Source organism: Sturnira hondurensis, unplaced genomic scaffold (assembly GCF_014824575.4).
Source record: "Sturnira hondurensis isolate 20B ecotype Veracruz unplaced genomic scaffold, ASM1482457v3 Scaffold0019006, whole genome shotgun sequence".
NCBI classification, from domain to species: Eukaryota; Metazoa; Chordata; class Mammalia; order Chiroptera; family Phyllostomidae; genus Sturnira; species Sturnira hondurensis.
The window spans coordinates 3,453,063-3,470,840 of NW_028091637.1; the positions used below are offsets into that span (position 1 = coordinate 3,453,063).

Genomic DNA, 17,778 nt, shown 5'->3' on the forward strand with positions numbered 1-17,778 from the left:
TTCCTTCCCAATCCTCCTCTGGAAGATCCACTTGTGTCTCTAGTCGTTGTTTCCTAATTGACTAAGCAGAGGTCAGTGCTCACATCATTGTTTATAAAGTAAATGGTTAATGACCTTTTTAAAAAAGTGAGGTATCACTATCTTTTCCTCTTTGAAATTACAATGTCATAATGTGCCCGTTTAGAAAAAAGTGAGTTTTGAGATATTAACTAAATGTGGGCTTGGATTCTAGGCCTGTGACTTCTAGCTGTGTTTGCATAAGTCACTAAACGTCTTAGAGTCTGTTCTTATCTAAGAAATGGTCATTGTAACATCTACCAGTACTCACTAATAGGATTGAGAATCAAGTAAATATGTGTGAATCTTTTTTAAACCATGAAGCCTACGTAAGGTGGCAGCAGTATTGTAAAGTAAACTCTTAAACCCATGCCACAGATTTCTGAACTGCCTTGTTCCAGATCTCAGTTTTGCTCAGGCTGCCTCTTTTATGGTAACGTGAGTTGCTATTTACGTTCAGTTCCTGTGAGGCTTCCTGTCGTCTGGTGGAGTAGGTGGAGTAGGGGAAGAGAAAGGGCTGTCCTCAGTAGCATCTGAGGGTTGTTTTCACGTTGGCATTTCCAACGTGATTGAGATGCCGCTTTTGAAATTTCTTTACCACTTCACACAGTTGAAGACTTTTTCTGTTTTGTGCATACCAGGTTTGTCCAATGAGCAAGTCTCCATACGTCGATCCTCATAAATCGGGGCATGAAATCTGGGAAGAATTTTCGATGAGCTTCACCCCAGCAGTGAAAGAAGTGGTGGAATTTGCAAAGCGTATTCCTGGATTCAGAGATCTCTCTCAGCATGACCAGGTCAATCTTTTAAAGGCTGGGACTTTTGAGGTAGGTTTTGTTAATCCTGAGTATGGGTACAGGACATGCAGTATTTTATTTTCATGCACATTGTCCTTTTGTAAATGAGCATTTATAGTCTAGAGGCTGAAACTACCAACAGAAGAATGGCCATCTTGGGATTTGGGGGAGGAGGCTAGATAAATGCAGAGTTATTTAGGACTTCAAACATAAATGCTCTGTATTTGCAGCATGCAAACTCCAAGTTCTAGTACTGCTTCTAGTTTATTTTTTTTTTTAATGTCCTCACCCAAGGGCATGTCCATTGATTTTAGGGAAAGGGAGGGAGAAAGAGGGAAGGAAACATTTGATGTGAGAGAGAGACATTGACCAGTTGTCTCTTGTACCTGTGTGTGCCCTGCCCGAGGACTAAACCCACAACCTGAGCATGTGCCCTGACCAGGAGTCAAACCTGTCACCTTCCAGTTTACAGGACGATGCTCCAACCAACTGAGCTACACTGGCCAGGGCTAAGTATTGCTTTAAGATGTGGACTTGGTGTGTTCTGCAGAGTAGTGGACTCTACTGAAAGCCTAGCCTGGACTTTACTGTACTCAGTACACAATACGAAGGCTAAACAGAATGTGGTTTTTGTGTTTTAGGTGAATGTGGTTTTTGTAGAATGTAAGTTGGGACAAAAGTAAGTTTACAGTTGTGAGTATACAAAACAATTTATTAGTGTATTATTTTTCATATGACCAACTGTAAAACTACTTTTGCCCCACCATGTATTTGGGGGATGTATAAAATGTCTCCTATGTGGCAGCTCAGAGTTTCTTGGCCACAACTCACTCCAGAATCTATGGCTACTTTTACTTCAGTTTCTCTTGCTGTGATGTCTCCTGTCAGGGTTTGGGATCGCCACAGTTGCCAGCTTTAGTAGGACACAAACAGTACCTCTTCAGTGCTTAGTTAGGTGCCTCTCACCTGTCTGGCCCATGGCTTCCCTGTTGCTGCTGAGGTATGAAAAGCCTCAGGACTTGCTTGGAGGTCTCTTATGCATTATTCTGAAATTCAGTAGGTGGGAAGTTGGTGTCTAGTGGGTGAAATCTTTGATCAGTGGGGGTAGGGATCCACTTCTCTCTAATGGTCTTAAGATCAGGCTGTTAATTGGTCTTGATAATAAGTGGTGGGTAGCTCAGTAAACATATGCTAATATTCCTGTATCATTTCCTGTTTCCTTACTCTTGTTTTCACATGTGCCAGTGTACACCCCACATAAACTTTTGCTTAGGCTTTATTTTCTGGAGCACCTGGACTAGAACAGAGGTGAAGCCCTATTTATGAATGAAAACACCTTTGGTGTAATTCAAAAGTAATACCTATAGGTGAGGATGTTCAGTTTAAAGGAAAACATTGTACTTAAGATTTAAAGCCAGAGGTGTACAGTGATCAAGTTCAGTTCACCCATTTTTGAGGGTAAGAATGGCCCAGAGAGGTGAAAAGACTTTTCCTGGATTACCAGTACATTCATAACACAATCAGGGCTCGAATACAAACTCCTGACTCCATGACTTGGGTTCTTCTTGCCTTGTGATTTGTCCTGGGATAACTTTATTCTATGTAGCACCATCTGCACAGAAGGCTAACTTTTAGATTGTCTTGAGTAAAGCAAGTCCTTGCTTGACAGCATTACAAAGGGATGGTGTTTTGCTGATTATGAGAGAAATATGTGACAAATGTCACCATTTAGTATTGTGGAGGGAGTGCCGTAGGTAAGCAGTTAGTTTTTGACTAGTTTGGATTTTGATTATAACTTGGTGTCTAGCACACTTTTACTGTAATAGTTTTCTTTGTATATTGTTTCTTTGGGTTATGATTTTTTGAAGTGGTCTAATTAGAGTTCATCTCCTGCATTTGCCTTGGCTGCATTTGGTGTTTTGAGTTTCCAAGTATTACTGCATTGAAATATTGCTCTTTGTACTTAGGGCTTAGAGACTGTGAGGTATACTTGATAGCTTAAACAGTTTCTTTAATACCTTTGGCCAAGGCCTGTTTCAGATTTTTTGGCATTACTACCTGCTTTAATTTTGTATTTGCATTTCAGAATCTTTATTAATAGAGTTTCAGGGTATCATAGGACTTAAGTATTTTGCCACTGGTGGCTGGAATTTTTTTGATCTTCTTTTTGGAGTATTGATTGCTTTGGTAGAGAATTGGCCTTAAGGAAATGATTCTGGGTAAAAATAAACTCAGTTTTTCTTTTATATGTAGAATGTTTACTGACTGACTTGAGTACTGAGGTATTTCTTAGCATTGCTATTAAACTTCTGCAAATACATTTAAGTCTTTTTCTTTTTCCAGGTTTTAATGGTACGGTTTGCTTCATTATTTGATGCAAAGGAGCGTACTGTCACCTTTTTAAGTGGAAAGAAGTATAGCGTGGATGACTTACACTCAATGGGAGCTGGGGATCTGCTAAACTCTATGTTTGAGTTTAGTGAGAAGCTGAATGCTCTCCAGCTTAGTGATGAAGAGATGAGTTTGTTTACCGCAGTTGTCCTGGTATCTGCAGGTATGCGAGCTGGTTCCAAATTGTGCCACACCTAGAATGTAAGGACCAGCTGGGGAGGAGGTGGCAGTTAATAAGGTAGCAAGCTATATGGAGGGAAGAAAACCTTAAGGAAGATGCTGAGCTACATCAATCTGTTATTTTTGCATAATTAATGTTTTAAAATCATAGTGGTAACAGTCAAAACTACTATATAACAATAAAATGATGTTTAGAGCTGGGCTTCTATTTTAGACTAGCTCTTGTTAGTGATTTTTATGTCTCTAAATCATTATTTCATTTTGGAACATCGTATTTCTCCAGGTAGGTGGTTCTAATAAGAATTAAGTTTTAATTAAAGTAACAAGTATGTTATTGTTGAAAGTATCAGTATGGTTTGTTATACAACAGTTGGTGAATCTTTAGTTGTAGGCTTTCTCCCAGCTTTGCCACTGAATTTTATGTGTAACTTGTATGTAAATAATTTTATTCTTCTGTCTCAGTTTTCATGCTGTGCCAGGCAGGATTGCACCGTGTGAGCCTATTATGGGGTCAGGTACTGTTTGAATGAGTGACCAAGATTTTTGAGTCCTAATATTTAATATTTGTTTACAACAGTTATTGATGGTGTTTCTCAATTCCCTATCTTGCATTCATACTTCAGTTATTTCTGACCAGAGTATTTCAGTTTAGACAATAGTTACTAAAGCAGATATTAGTTTTCAATAGCAAATTAGAAATTGAAGCAGTACTTTCCTGGAGATAGGTAAGTAAGTACCAGCCACTTTTAGGTATCCCTGACTTTATATTAAAACATTTGTTGAGAGTTTTACACTGTTTTGATATGACATACTTGAAGCTTCTCATTTGCTTCTAACTCTGTAAATGTGCTAGGCACTGTGAAAGGGTAGGTTAGGGCCCTTGGTTATTTGGCTAAACTGTAAATCAATAACTCTTATGAAGAGTTATGTATATCATAAAGGACCTGTACATCAGTGCTATAAATAAAGACTTAGGCTATTTGGGAGCATAATTTGACTACCTTTTCTTTTATTTATTTATTTTTAAAAAGCTTTTATTTAGCTTTAGAGGGAAAGAGAAGGAGAGAGGGAGAGAAATATCAATGTATGGTTGCCTCTCATGCATCCCCTGCTGGGAACTGGCCTGCAACCCAGGCATGTGCCCTGACTGGGAATTGAACCGTGATTGTCTGGTTCGCGCAGGTCCGTGCTCAATCCACTGAGCTACACCAGCCAGGGCCTCTTTCTTTTATTTTTTTAAAGATTTAATTTGTTTATTTATTTTTTTTTTGACAGGGGGAAGGGAGGGAGAAAAAGGAGAGAAACATCAGTGTGTGGTTGCCTCTTGTGTACCGCGTACTGGGGACCTGACCTGCAATGCAGGCATGTGCCCTGACTGGGTATTGAACTGGTGACCCTTTGGTTCTCAGGCTGGTCCTCAATCCACTGAGCCACACCAGCTAGGGCTAGCTACCTTTTCTGATCAGCTCTACCTGCATAGCTAAAAATGCACTTCTGATATGGGAATAGTATGGAAAGAGTGGAAGGACTGTCAGGAAGGTTTACCTGTTCTCTTGGTAACCTTATAATGCCTTTTGTACTTTACCATTTTGCATTCTCTTGGTAAATAATTAGTAATGGTTTGAGTGGACATAAGATTAATAAATCTATTATGAAACTAAAGGTAATCCATACTTGTTAATTTCTTTTTAAAAATTTATTTATTTAATTGTTGTTCAAGTACAGTTTTCTGTTTTTTACTCCCATCCCATCCCAGCCCACCCCCCCTGTTAATTTCTTTATCTGATGAATATGCCCTATGTTCTAGATGATCAAGGGATGACAGAACAAGTGTAGAGACACGAATTTGCTCTCAGAGTATTTATATTCTATTTGGAGACAGAACTGACACAAAAACTTTATGTACTAACTTGTGTGGTTTGCAATAAATAGGAGTTACAGGCAGGAAGATGGAGTCATGTGAGAAGGCTATGTGGGGAATATGGAGGTGGAACTGGAATTAGAAGGATGGATTATTAGGTTTTCCCAGGAAGAGAAAATGATGGAACGGTGCGGGGAAACACCAAGTAGGGCAGGGGAAAGGTCCAAAGCCTAATGTACACGTTAAGGAGGAGGGGTACAGAAGGCTTACCAGTTAAGGGAGTACCAGGTCGTGGGATGACAGCAGCGAGAACTAAGAAAAGTTTTCACTAAACGGGACAGCTGGAAGTCAGTGTAACTTCTTATGCAGAGGAATGGTCAGGCCTGAACAAAGTCATGCTTGTTCTGTACCAGTATCCTGGGTGGATTAGAGCTGGAGAGTCGGGTAGAGAGTCTGTTGAAATAACTTCAGGTGTGAGGCAGTGGAGTGAACCCTTCTGAAACAGGTTGTGTCAGAGGAGGTGGAGGAAGGGACTTTGTGCCAGAGATACTGCGGAGGGAGAATGAGGGCAGGGGGTGAAAGGGAGCCCTGGGTGTGCTAGGAGCTATGCCACTGTCTTCGTCTGTATTTTCCACCAGGAGCATGACTTTTACTTTGTTTGTATTTCCCTTTGAAAAAGCCTTTTTTTGTTTCCTGACAATAAGAATAGTGTGGGTTCTTTGAAAAAGGAGAAAATATTAAGATGAAAATAAGAATAATGATAATAATCACTCCCAAAAAAGATAACTGTTAACATTAGGGTCTCCCGCTAACCACTCACCTACCCATCCATTAATCCATTTGCCTGTTTACTGATATATAGTATGTAAAAAATGTTTGATATACTAAGTGGAAAATTATAAAAATATATACATTTTAATTTTCGTTATGCTTATATATTAAGATATACAAGAAATTTATATACATGTACAACTCCACACATTTAAAAATAATTTTTTTACTTAAACATATAGTATTCATGTCAAATTGAAATCTTTACCATGTAAAAAGGCCTTTGTTATTTTTCAAGCAGTATCTAGGCAGAAAAATAAAATAAAAAAACTAGAGAAGAATTTTAAATGAAAATTCTCTTCTTCCCTCTGCAGTTCTCAGCCTTTTCTTCCAAGAACTAGATTTTTAACCGTCTTTCATTGTGATTGTTTTGATGGTTGCCCACCCAGCTCTAAATACTATGCTTATACATCCTTTTATTTAGTAAATAGAACTGATAAAATTTCTTCTCATTTCCCCTCTCAATTTTTATGTTATATTTTTCAGTTACTGTATTGGTTTTATTTATAATTTCAACATGCTCACCTTAAAAAAATAAGATTTTATTTATTTATTTTTAGAGAGAGAGAGGAAGAGAGGGAGAGAAACATTAATCCATTGTGCCCCCAACTGGCCGGCAACCCAGGCATGTACGCTGACAGGAATCGAATCAGTGACCTTTTGGCCCACAGGCCCACGCTCAATCCACTGAGCCATACCACCCAGGGCCACGTGCTTACATTTTTGGATCCTTCACTTTTAAATAATCTCTCGGATAGCTTAGATAGAATCTTCTCATTATGTAGGGAGACAGTGCCCTCCTTTCTCCATATTGAGCTGCTTTTGCTAAATAATGTCTGTTGTCAAGAATCAAAACATTTGCATTCAGTTCTATAGCTGCAAATATTTTCCATGCATTGTAAGTTGAGTCTAAGAATTAAAAAGTAAAAAATCAGCATTTACAACACTATAATTATGTAAGTAGTGTTCACAGTGTTAACACAGTGGGGTTGAAATGGTGGACAAGACCATGTAAATCTCTGCCCTTAACCTGTACCTTCTGGATGGGAAAGTTCCAAGTGTCAGATAACAAATGTATTAATCATTTACATTTTCTATTTATTGCTTAGAATTAATCAACATTATAGTTTCTTTATGTTTAAAGTAGCTTTTTGTTTTTCTTGGAATCTACAGTTGCTTTCTGGTTTTTGTTTTGGTTGTCAGAAGAAATGCTTTTTAATTTCTAGGTTGATTATGTAACTTTATGTATTTATCCTCACCCGAGGACATGCTTATTGATCTTAGAGAGGGGGCTGGGAGGGAGAGAGAGAGGGAGAAAGACATTGATGTGAGGGAGAAATATTGATAGGTTGTGTTTCGCATGTGCCCTGGCTAGGGACCAAACTCACAACCTAGGCATGTGCCTGACAGGGAATCTAACTGGGGACCTTTTTAGTCTTACAGGATGACACTTCGGCTAACTGAGCCACACTGGCCAGGGCAGTTATTTAACATTATGTAACTCGTGTAAGCTAGGATATGTTATCTTAGGTTATACATGCCGGAATTGGAGGAACAGAGGAGTTAAATAATTTACCCAAGGTTGTATATTTAAGAATTGGCTGAGCAAGCAGCTGAATTCCTATTGAAACTAGACTAAACTATTAGTCTAGTTTCAAAGCCTTCCATTATACTGCTTGTTATCAGACTACCTCTAGCCGCTAAGGGAGAGAGAAATCTCAAGCATATTTTCCTGTGAGGCTGAAAGAATCTTGATACCATGAAGAGGAGGGGAATTATACCTGGGTGTACATTAGGTACATTATTTTTCAGGTTGTGTGAAATACAAGCAGTCACTTCCAGTTGAAGATCAGGGGCATGTAGGTGTGAGACCAAGGCTCATGTGCATACGGATTTTTGTTGTCCTGACATATTTCTTTGGAAGGGATTTAACTTCATTCTGTAGAGAGTCAGTATGCACGGAGAGGAGATTTGGTGAGGATCAGGAGAGGGGTGATGAACCAGCTCAGGAAGTAGAAGACAGATGTATCAGAGTTCAACGGTATAGTGCAATACTTAGCGCATCGCTTTGACAGGGGTGTGCAACCTGTGGCCTGTGAGGGCCGCATATGGCCCAGGATGGCAATGAATGCAGCCCAACACAAAATCCTACGTTTACTGAAAACATTATGAGGTTTGTTGTTTTCATTAGTTTGTGTGTTTGATGTGTGGCCCAAGACAACTCTTCGTCTTCCTGTGTGGCCCAGAGATGCTAAAAGGTTGGACACCCCTGAAGATGGGTGTCCCCTTCAGCCTGTATATTCTATTGTTACGATTTCTAGAAGACTGCTCTTTTACCATCTAGCTAGATTTGTATTTAGGTTCTTTGGACTTGAAATCATGAAGCCATGGTTTTAGAAATTGAGGTTTTAGAAAAATGTAATATGATTTACATTATTAGGTGTAGGTGTGCTTTTCCCTGAACTTCTGAGTTGTACAGAGAAGGATAGGTCATCCAAACACAAGATGCTTACCAGAAGACACACCACTTACTATACTCGGATATCCTCCACTTACAGTATGCTTCTTTGCCCATTGAGATTATTTTGCTTGTGGGGAACTGTTGTTCTTTCCCAGTTGTTGGTATTGTGAATTACTGATGAGAAGATGCAAACCAGTTTCTTTTTTCTACCAAAATATGAGCTCTCTAAAGGAATTTTAGTTATGTTCATTGCTAATTCCTTAGCACCTATCACAGTAACTACCTACAGTCAGTAAGTATTTGGTAAATGAATTAATAAATTGCAAGGATGTTAAAGAAAACAGTTACTTGAATATTAAAGGCAGGGGAGACTCTTAGAATTATTATTGAAAGTTTTAATTGACTTTGTAAAGATGACCCTTATGGTTGTATGGCCACAGTCAAATGTCAAGAGAAAGGAGGTTTCTTGTTTGTCTAACAATATTATCTGAAAAAGTGTGACCCTCTTCTCCAAACCAATAGTCAAAATTCATGTTTCTTTTCCCATAGAATTACCATACAGTTAAAATGAGTAGTCACCATTCAATTTGTTTTTTTTTTCCTGTAAGAATTAGCACATAGTTGTGATAATAATCCAAATTTATTAAAGGTAAGATAAGCCTATTTTCATCATTTTTCTGCATTTAATCAGACTTTCTTCTCTTTATTATTGAATTTTAGTTCTTTCTAAATGTTTGTATTGCAAGTGGCCTTTTTAAGTTACTGGTTACAATGGAAAACTTCCTTAATCTCCTTGTAAAGAATGAAAAAGGTATAAATGGCCAGAGAATTTTGCTTCCTTGGAGAAGTCTTTTTCTGATTAGTTACAGCTCCTTATACTGGGAGCCATTGAATATTTCCTTCATACTAGTGCCTCCTATTGTAAAGGGAAGAAATAGTCCTTGGTGATGAAAAAAGTCAGTGGGCAAACAACCTAGGTTTGGATAATTTTAAGATACTTTCTTTTATTGGTGTATTAAACCACTTATTTATTAACATTTGTATGATGAGCCTAATGATTTAATGAGCACAGTACGCTAAGTGAAAGTGAATGCAGGTTAATATAACTAGGTATTAAAGTTGCATAGTATGTATGTATCTATTGCTGTATAACAAATCACCCTAAAACTCAATGGCTTAAAAATGTATACATTTATTTCCCACAATTTCTGAGAGTTAGGGATATGGGTGTGGCTTAGGTGTGTGCTTTTGTCTTGAGGTTTCTTAAGAGGTTGCAGACAAGCGGTGGGCAGGGCTGTCGGCTCGTCATCTGGGGGCTCTGTAAGGGAGGGTTTGCTTCCAGGCTTATTCACTTGGCTGTTGGCAGGACTCAGTTTCTTGTAAGTTGTTGGACTAAGGTGCCTCAGTTTCTTGCTGGCCATTGGCTGGAGACCACCCTCAGTTTCTTAGCCCGTGAACCACTTGGTTGCGCAGCTCACAACATGGCATCTGGCTTTGTGAGTGCATCAGGTGGAAGCTACCGTTGTTTTGGTAGTCCAGTATTTCGTTTATTAGCGGTGAGTCAGGGAATCTAGCCCACTCAAGGGAAGAAGGCTGTGCAAGAACAGGGCACCAGGGTAGGGGATCACTGGAGGCTATCTTAGAGGATGCCTGCCTTACATACAATTGTGGATATATTCCGTATGAGCTAAAAATGTATTTCTAAACTACACTATTTATTTTATTTGGCCAATTAGAAGCTATTGAAATGAGCAGATGATACCCAATTTTAAAAATCTCTAGTTTTTTTGGTGAGCAAAAATACTTAAGCACTAAAGAATTTTGATTTATCAAATGTACTATGTGATATATATCTTTATAGTATAATAAATAGGTATAAAAGTTAGCCATTGAAAGTTTAAAAACTTTGTTAATCGTCTTTTGCCTGCGTTCCAATGTATAAAGCCTTGTTTTGAATTCACTGATGAGATTGATGAGCAAGAATTGTATTTAATGTTAATAATATGTCCTCTCCTTCCTGTCTCTCTGTTCCTTACTCTTCATTAGATCGATCTGGAATAGAAAACGTCAACTCTGTGGAGGCTTTGCAGGAAACCCTCATCCGGGCACTAAGGACCTTAATAATGAAAAACCATCCAAATGAGGCCTCTATTTTTACAAAACTTCTTCTGAAGTTGCCAGATCTTCGATCTTTAAACAACATGCACTCTGAGGAGCTCTTGGCCTTTAAAGTTCACCCCTAAGGCCTTTGTTTATTTAAATATGAACTGAATCATGCTAACTGTACATTTTGTGCTAAAATGCTTATTTATATGTGTGTATACTATGTGGAGATAGAAAAGACCTTTAAGACAAACAGATTGTAGGCTCTCTCTGTAGTCATGCAGTAGCTGTTTGGATTGAGATTTTTTTTCAGCCAAGATTAGACATTGACTGCATTTCCTTGATAGACCAATCAGCTGTGTTGCACTTAAACTGGAGAAGTTACACTGAATTACAGCTACACTGAATGTTGGTAGGCTTTTTCATCTGCCAAAACCAAAAACCATTTTGATCTCCCTGTGGTATAAATATAACAAGCATATGAGGACTTAAAATTAATCCTTTGTGGTATAAGTTCTATTCTATGGAGGAAACTTGATTTTACCACAAGACTATTTGATCTGTAATTGGAGACTGTGTTAGGGTAGGTGATTTCCCTGTCTGTATTTACTCTGCCGCTGTGAAAGTGTGATTCTACACAGATGAGTTGGTTCTGGAAAATGAGAAGTGATAGTGTTCCCAATGCCCCACCTCACAGAGATAAAAAAAATGTCTATAAAGTATATTTACCTCTTGGGAGATAGGCACTATGTAAATAAGGTAAAGTTTTTGTTATTGTAATTATTCAGTATAATAATCTTCTCTGATTTGTAAGCATTTCTGAAAAATCATTTCACAGTTCACATCAATCTATTATTCAGGGTTCCTGCTGATGTGTGGGGTATCATCCTGGCACACAAATACTCAAAGTTTATGGGTACATTAAATACATAATATGTGTACATAATATGTATGTGAATATAGCTATACATAAATATATTTCTTCACAATATTTTAAACTGTGAAGAACTTTATCATACAATAAACTTAAAACAAGGGTGTCCAAGACCCGGATTAGGTGCATTTTACCTGTTGATGATATAACCATTGCTTTAAATGTTAGACAGTAGAGTATTGAAATTTATGCTCTATTTTTGTTTAAGCAACACTTAATGTACAAGTGTAACAGGCAGTTGAGTCCAAATTCCAAAAAATACATATTTTAGTAAAACTTTTGGTTCAAGGTACGAGTTGTTTAAAAATTACTCAGAATCTTACCTTGAGCTAAAGGAGTTTACATTGCTGCCTTTACACACATGCTCCAGCTTGATGTTACAGGTTTTGATTCCTTCTGGAGAACCAGTCAGTGTTTAAGAAAACTGTTAAGTATGTTGGTATGTGTGAGTGCATGTGTGTGTGCAAGTGTGTTATGAGTCCACTCTTCCCTCTAAATAACACTACAGAGATATACTCTATAATATGGTAAATTATTTCATGTGTGACCTGCAGGTTTAGAAGTGGTAAAGTCAAAAACATTTCATTCACATTTCTAATACTGTGCTTATTAAGTAGATAAGATCAACCTCTGTTTATGGCAGTAGGAGAAATAGCCAAAGTTGAAGATTTTATGTATGTTTCTCTGTTGCCCTAGAAAATAACAGTTGTTTTTTGGGGGGCAATGAGGATTGCCTTCTATAAAATCTTTGGATTATATAAATTTACAAAAATGAAAAGAGCCCACTTTACTTGACTCAGTCTGTTAATGACATGTGAGCAGAATGCCTTATTTTGTGATCTTGTTTAACTGGTTGCTATGGGGACTTGAATTCCTGTGGCACTAGTTAAGTAAGTTAAAAATAGAGTTTAAACCCTCTCATTATTAAAGAGGAAAGGTGATGGCGATGTCTGTAATTCAATATAAACCATAATTGTGACTTACCTTAAATAGGTGTAACTTTTATGGCATATACAGTATAGTTTTTGTTAATTCTTTACATGATAGCATTATCTTTTTATAATTTTTTTCCTAAGACAAATGCATAGTTTTCTTCTATGGGGGATAGAAACAGCTTTTTGAAGTAATACTGAAAACCTCAAAGATCATCTTGAATCTTAATTTTTGCCTTTTGCATAAGCGTCTTTATAACATGTATCTTTAAAACAATTACTATGTCTTTAGGAATGTGTAACCGGAACTATGTTAGTATTGCTTATAAAACCTTAGTTAGGTTCAATATATACATGTATACATCTATGTATAGGTATGTAGATTTGCATTTTGTCTTGTAAAATTTTATTTGAATGAATTCCTGTAGGTAATGGGAAACAAAATTAATAGTTAATGTGCCACTCATTGCATTTCTATATTTGAAAGTAGCCCAACATGGAAACTTCCAGTTCTAAAATTAAACCAGCAGCCTATTACAAGCACATCCTTTGATTGGGTCATTGGTTATAAACTTACTAAATGCAGAGAAGACAACCAGTTCTAGGAAACTTATGAGTCGGTGGGACACTGTTGGCTAATTAATAATGTACTGTATGAATTAAGTGATGCTTTAACTCTGATTTTTACATTTTAGAGTTAAAATACGGGCATTATGTCAGCAAACTCAAGGGCATTATGTCAGCAAGTTAAAACTTTTTTTTCTGTGCTTTTAATGTGTCTTTACACGATCTGAGAAGAGGATTCAGGCTTTTAGGGAGATGTCGCTGAGGCAAAGGGGTAACATCTTGGAAAGAAGCTTTTCCTCATGGCAGTGGTTTAATTACAGATTAAAAAATTAGAAGGAAATTTCAGTGGACTAAGTGTATAGCTTTCATATCTTTACATTTCAAATAACCATTTAACTTGATATGATTTGTTTTATGTAAGCATTGCAAAGCAAGGTGTAGAAGCTCAGCTAGATTTATTACTGTGCACGAGAGTAAGTACCTATCTCAGTTATATGTTTTCTTTTCCAATATAAAGTTTGCTGAATGTACAAGAAGAGTTTATCACTTAGGATATAGGTTTTTTTAGGGGTTGGGGGATGGGCTCTGTCAGGAAATGACCTATAAATGAAGATTATCTTGATTTGGTCCTAAACAAAACTTGAAGCTATTCGTAAACTAACATGGAAAAATAAAATGGCTATTGTTTTAAAAATGATAGAAATATATTATTGACAGGATGTGAATTAAGTTTATTTTCTACAAACTTGTTGATGAGGACATGGATAATACCTTCATGTTTCTGAAAAGTAATCTGTACTTGGGGGGAGGGGATAATAAATATTATCTCTAACCAAGTGTGGTTTTTGGTATCTTTCTATTTCGACGCTTTTGTAGGACCATTTATAATTTAAATTAGTACTTTACCCTGAACATAGCAGCATCTTTTTAAACAAATATTTATTGTTGATATTATTACAGATGTCCCCATTCCCTCTCCCCGCTTGGCTCACCTCCACCCAGCCTCTCCCCCTGGCCATCACCACACTGTTGTCTGTGTCTGTGTGTCATGCATATATATTCTTTGGCTCTCTTGTTCCTCCCTCCCCCTTCCCCTCTGACAGTTGTTATTCTGTTCCATGTATCCACCCTTCTGTTTCTATATTTCACATATAAGTGAGATCATCTGGTGTTTGTCTTTCTCTGACTGGCTTATTTCACTTAACATAATAATCTCCAGGTCTATCCATGCTGTTGCAGAAGGTAAGAGGTCCTTTTTAATGGCTGTGTAGTATTCCATTATGTAAATGCATTACAGTTTTTTTAATCCACTCATCTGCTCACGGGCACTTGGGCTGCTTCTAGATTTTGACTGTTGTAAATAATGCTCATAGTGGGATCTTGTATGTAAATCTCTGATTTACTGTCTCTATGTAGAGCTTTTTTTAAAAAGGTGGTTTTAGAGTTTGTTTAGAGATTTTAGCAAGGATTATTGCTCTTTTCTGTAACACCAACAGATGGTGGTTCACTGTATATGAAAAGGTAGTCTTTCAGGGAAGGTGTTGGTGAGAGAGGAAGGGGGTACTTGATCTAGGCAAGACTCATCCTTGGCCATGAGAGGGAGAAGGTGCCTCAGCAAGACCCCCTCACGCTGCCCCCTTCCCTTGCCCAGTGGCTGTGGCCATGGTGAAGTAAAGGCAGTTACTTAAACTCACATTCCCTGGGGTTGTTTCCCAGACCTGTAATACCTCTTTTCTGTAGATGCTAATTGATGTTAGGTGGGAGAAAAGGGCTTCTCCATGAAATACATTTGGAAATGCTAGGCGAAGCAAGATTACTGAGGTGTCTTTATGTCAGTCCTGGTCTCTAATGTGCGAATGTGCATTGTGAATCCTTTCAGGAACTGTTAGTGGGATGCGGTTTTCTCCAAACTTCCTCCACCAAGTAACTCCCTCTACCCCAACCGGCCTTCCCTTTGTTTCGTGCTGAGCTCCTCTTGGGGCTCCTTGGAAAGGGGGTTTCCAGGACAAAAAACCTTGTAAGTCACATTGGATGTTGATCATATTCTGTGGATTACTGTATACATTTACTTTGTATTTTGCCCCCTTTTATGCACAGTATGATAGGAAACGAGCTCTAGATAAACGTATGGTTGACAGAAAACAAAGTAGTTAAATTCCTTCTGAATTTTGGGAGTGCTGCATGTGAATAGAGACAGGCAATTCACGAATCTGGTTTTAGTTTTAACTTCTGGTTGGGCCTGTTAAAATTTGTGACATTACTTTTTTTTATTATTAGTCTGTCTAGAAATTTAATGACAACTGTGGTCTGTGCAATAACTCATAGCCATGCGAAAGTTGCTCTTTGCAGTGTGAAAGTTGGTTGCTCTGGGGTGATTTTTCAGGTACCAGAGTATCAGAAGCACTTAGAACAACATTCTGGACTGCATGGGTGTAGTAGCCATTAGGGTGGTCTGGGAGGAAGCTCAGAACCTCTCCAGAATGCTTTATTTAAAAGATTTTATTTATTTTTAGAAAGAGGGAAGGGAGGAAGATAGGGAGAGAAACATTGATGTGAGTGAGATACATCGATTGGCTCTCACTTGTCCCCCAAGTGGGGACCTGCCTGTAACCCAGACATGTGCCCTGGGTAGAAACCCATGACCTTTTGGTTCACAGGCCAGCGCTCAATCCACTGAGCCACACCAGCCACGTTTCTGTAGGACACTTTCCCCACGTAACTGAGGTGCTCACGTGGCTAACCTAATCACACACCCTGATGAGCATTCCTCATCCATCCCCCAGAAGGAGAGAGAGCAAAAATGCATTCACGGGATTTTTTCCACCATCACCTCTTCCAATTGTCACTTTTCTCTTTTGAATTTGAACCTTGGAGTTACTGTCCTACGGTTTGGTGGTGGTGGGGGCGGCTTGCATTAAGATGATCTGATCCGATGTTTGATATGAACACAAAGTGCCAGATGCTCTTGTTGACTTCTGGCAAATGCGATGGGGAAAATACAGCAGTTTTTGGTAAAGTCCGTTTAGTAATGGTTTAATTCTTTCATTTTGAGAGAATCTTTTAGTGTAATGTGTGCTTCTCCCCATGCTCTGAAAATTAGCATCTCTACTACATTTTAGTATAAATAAGATTAGTGTTTAAAAAAAGACTCAAATACCCAAGGTGAATGTGGTGGTCCTAAATTTTTTCCTTTCCTTTTCTTACTGATGTCCATAGAATTGAATATGGTGTTCTAAAGTCTCCAAGTTACCTTTTCTCCTCTTCTATTTTTCTTTCCTATTGTTCCATTTTTCTCTGAACTCTACTCATCCTTAACCCTAGCAGTTATCCTCCCTTTTGTTACTGTACATGTAAAGTTTCATCTGTTTTCCCCTTGAACAGCCACTCCATTTCCTGTTCAGGTTCTGCCGTTAAATGCAAGTAGGGTAGTTTCCGAAGTAGAGAAAGCAACTACACTTTCATTTTCTCTTGATCATCTTTTTGCTGCTTACAGTGGCTGCTCTTTTTCTAAGCTAATTTATCTGACAAGATTTTTGAGGAATAGACTGTTGGTTTAGTTTTTCATTACTTACACTTATTGAACATCTATGTCTCAAGATTTTTAAAAAAATGCAAAATGAGGTGCCATGAAAACCCAGGGCGCTCATCCAGTGTTGTGGGAGTTGTGTGGACATGGGATGCGTGGCCACCAGTTACAGCATTCCCTGTGACAGCTGTCCTGGCCGTGGGGGCTGGAGCCTGCCCGTGAGGCTCCCATGGTCTGGTGGTTGTGTTGCCAGGGATTTAGGGAGCTGGTTGCTAGAAACATAGCTCTTACTAAAAATTAAAATATCTAAGCCTACAATAATTGAATTATATTTGTGAAGGTAAAACCACTTCCTAATCATTTTACATTTTACTGTTATGCTTTTGGAGTTCACTCTCTTTATTTTTGTGTGTATCGTGGAAATGCTTTCTAGTGACATGTCCGTGCACATCTCTTCCCAACTCCCTGCTAAGTGACAGCATGTTGGTGGCTCAAAGTTGGCCCCCTTTCCATGGGATTGTGTATCCCATGGAAAGTGCTATCGATCAGGGCTTAAGTCATGGTGTTGTCGATGGTCTCTTCTTAAAGACTTAAAGTGATAGAGAAGTGTCTCGTGTCTCTCATGGTTAAAACATTGCTAATAGCATAAGAAATTGAAAAAAAAAATAGTCCAGTAGTATTTGAAAACTATTACCTGATTCAGTGAAGAAGTTGCTCACACCATTCATAAACAACTTAGATGCTGACCGGTTTTTAAAATTTTTTTGAAGGATTAGAGAGGGGAAGAGAGGAAGAGAGGGAGAGAAATAATCAATGTGTGATTGCCTCTCACACCCCCCCTACTGGGCACCTGGGCCACAACCCAGGCATGTACCCTGACTGGGAATCAAACCGGGGACCCTTTGGTTCACAGGCCCACACTCAATCCACTGAGCTATGCCAGCCAGGACCTGACATAGTTTTGATTGTTTCATTTTTGTCTTATTAGTATACTTAAAATTTCAGTTAACATTCTTATCAGAAGTATACTTCTTTGTCAATTGCAACTTTGGCAAAAATGAAGAAATGGATTCTGTGAGAATTGGTTATATGGAATTTACAGTAGAGTATTATTATTTTTTAATATTTATTTATTTAA

General features: G+C 38.2%; 1 protein-coding gene across 1 annotated transcript in view; it reads left to right on the top strand.

Moving 5' to 3' along the window:
* Nucleotides 1-13,950, top strand: part of NR1D2 (nuclear receptor subfamily 1 group D member 2) — a 33,882-nt gene extending 19,932 nt beyond the window's left edge. Inside the window, exons 6-8 of the mRNA XM_037070846.1 lie at nt 699-884; nt 3,198-3,408; nt 10,625-13,950. Of these exons, the coding sequence (XP_036926741.1) occupies nt 699-884; nt 3,198-3,408; nt 10,625-10,821 (594 nt within the window). The 3' untranslated portion in view covers nt 10,822-13,950. The remainder of the gene's footprint in view (nt 1-698; nt 885-3,197; nt 3,409-10,624) is intronic.
* The last annotated feature ends 3,828 nt before the right edge of the window (nt 13,951-17,778 follow it).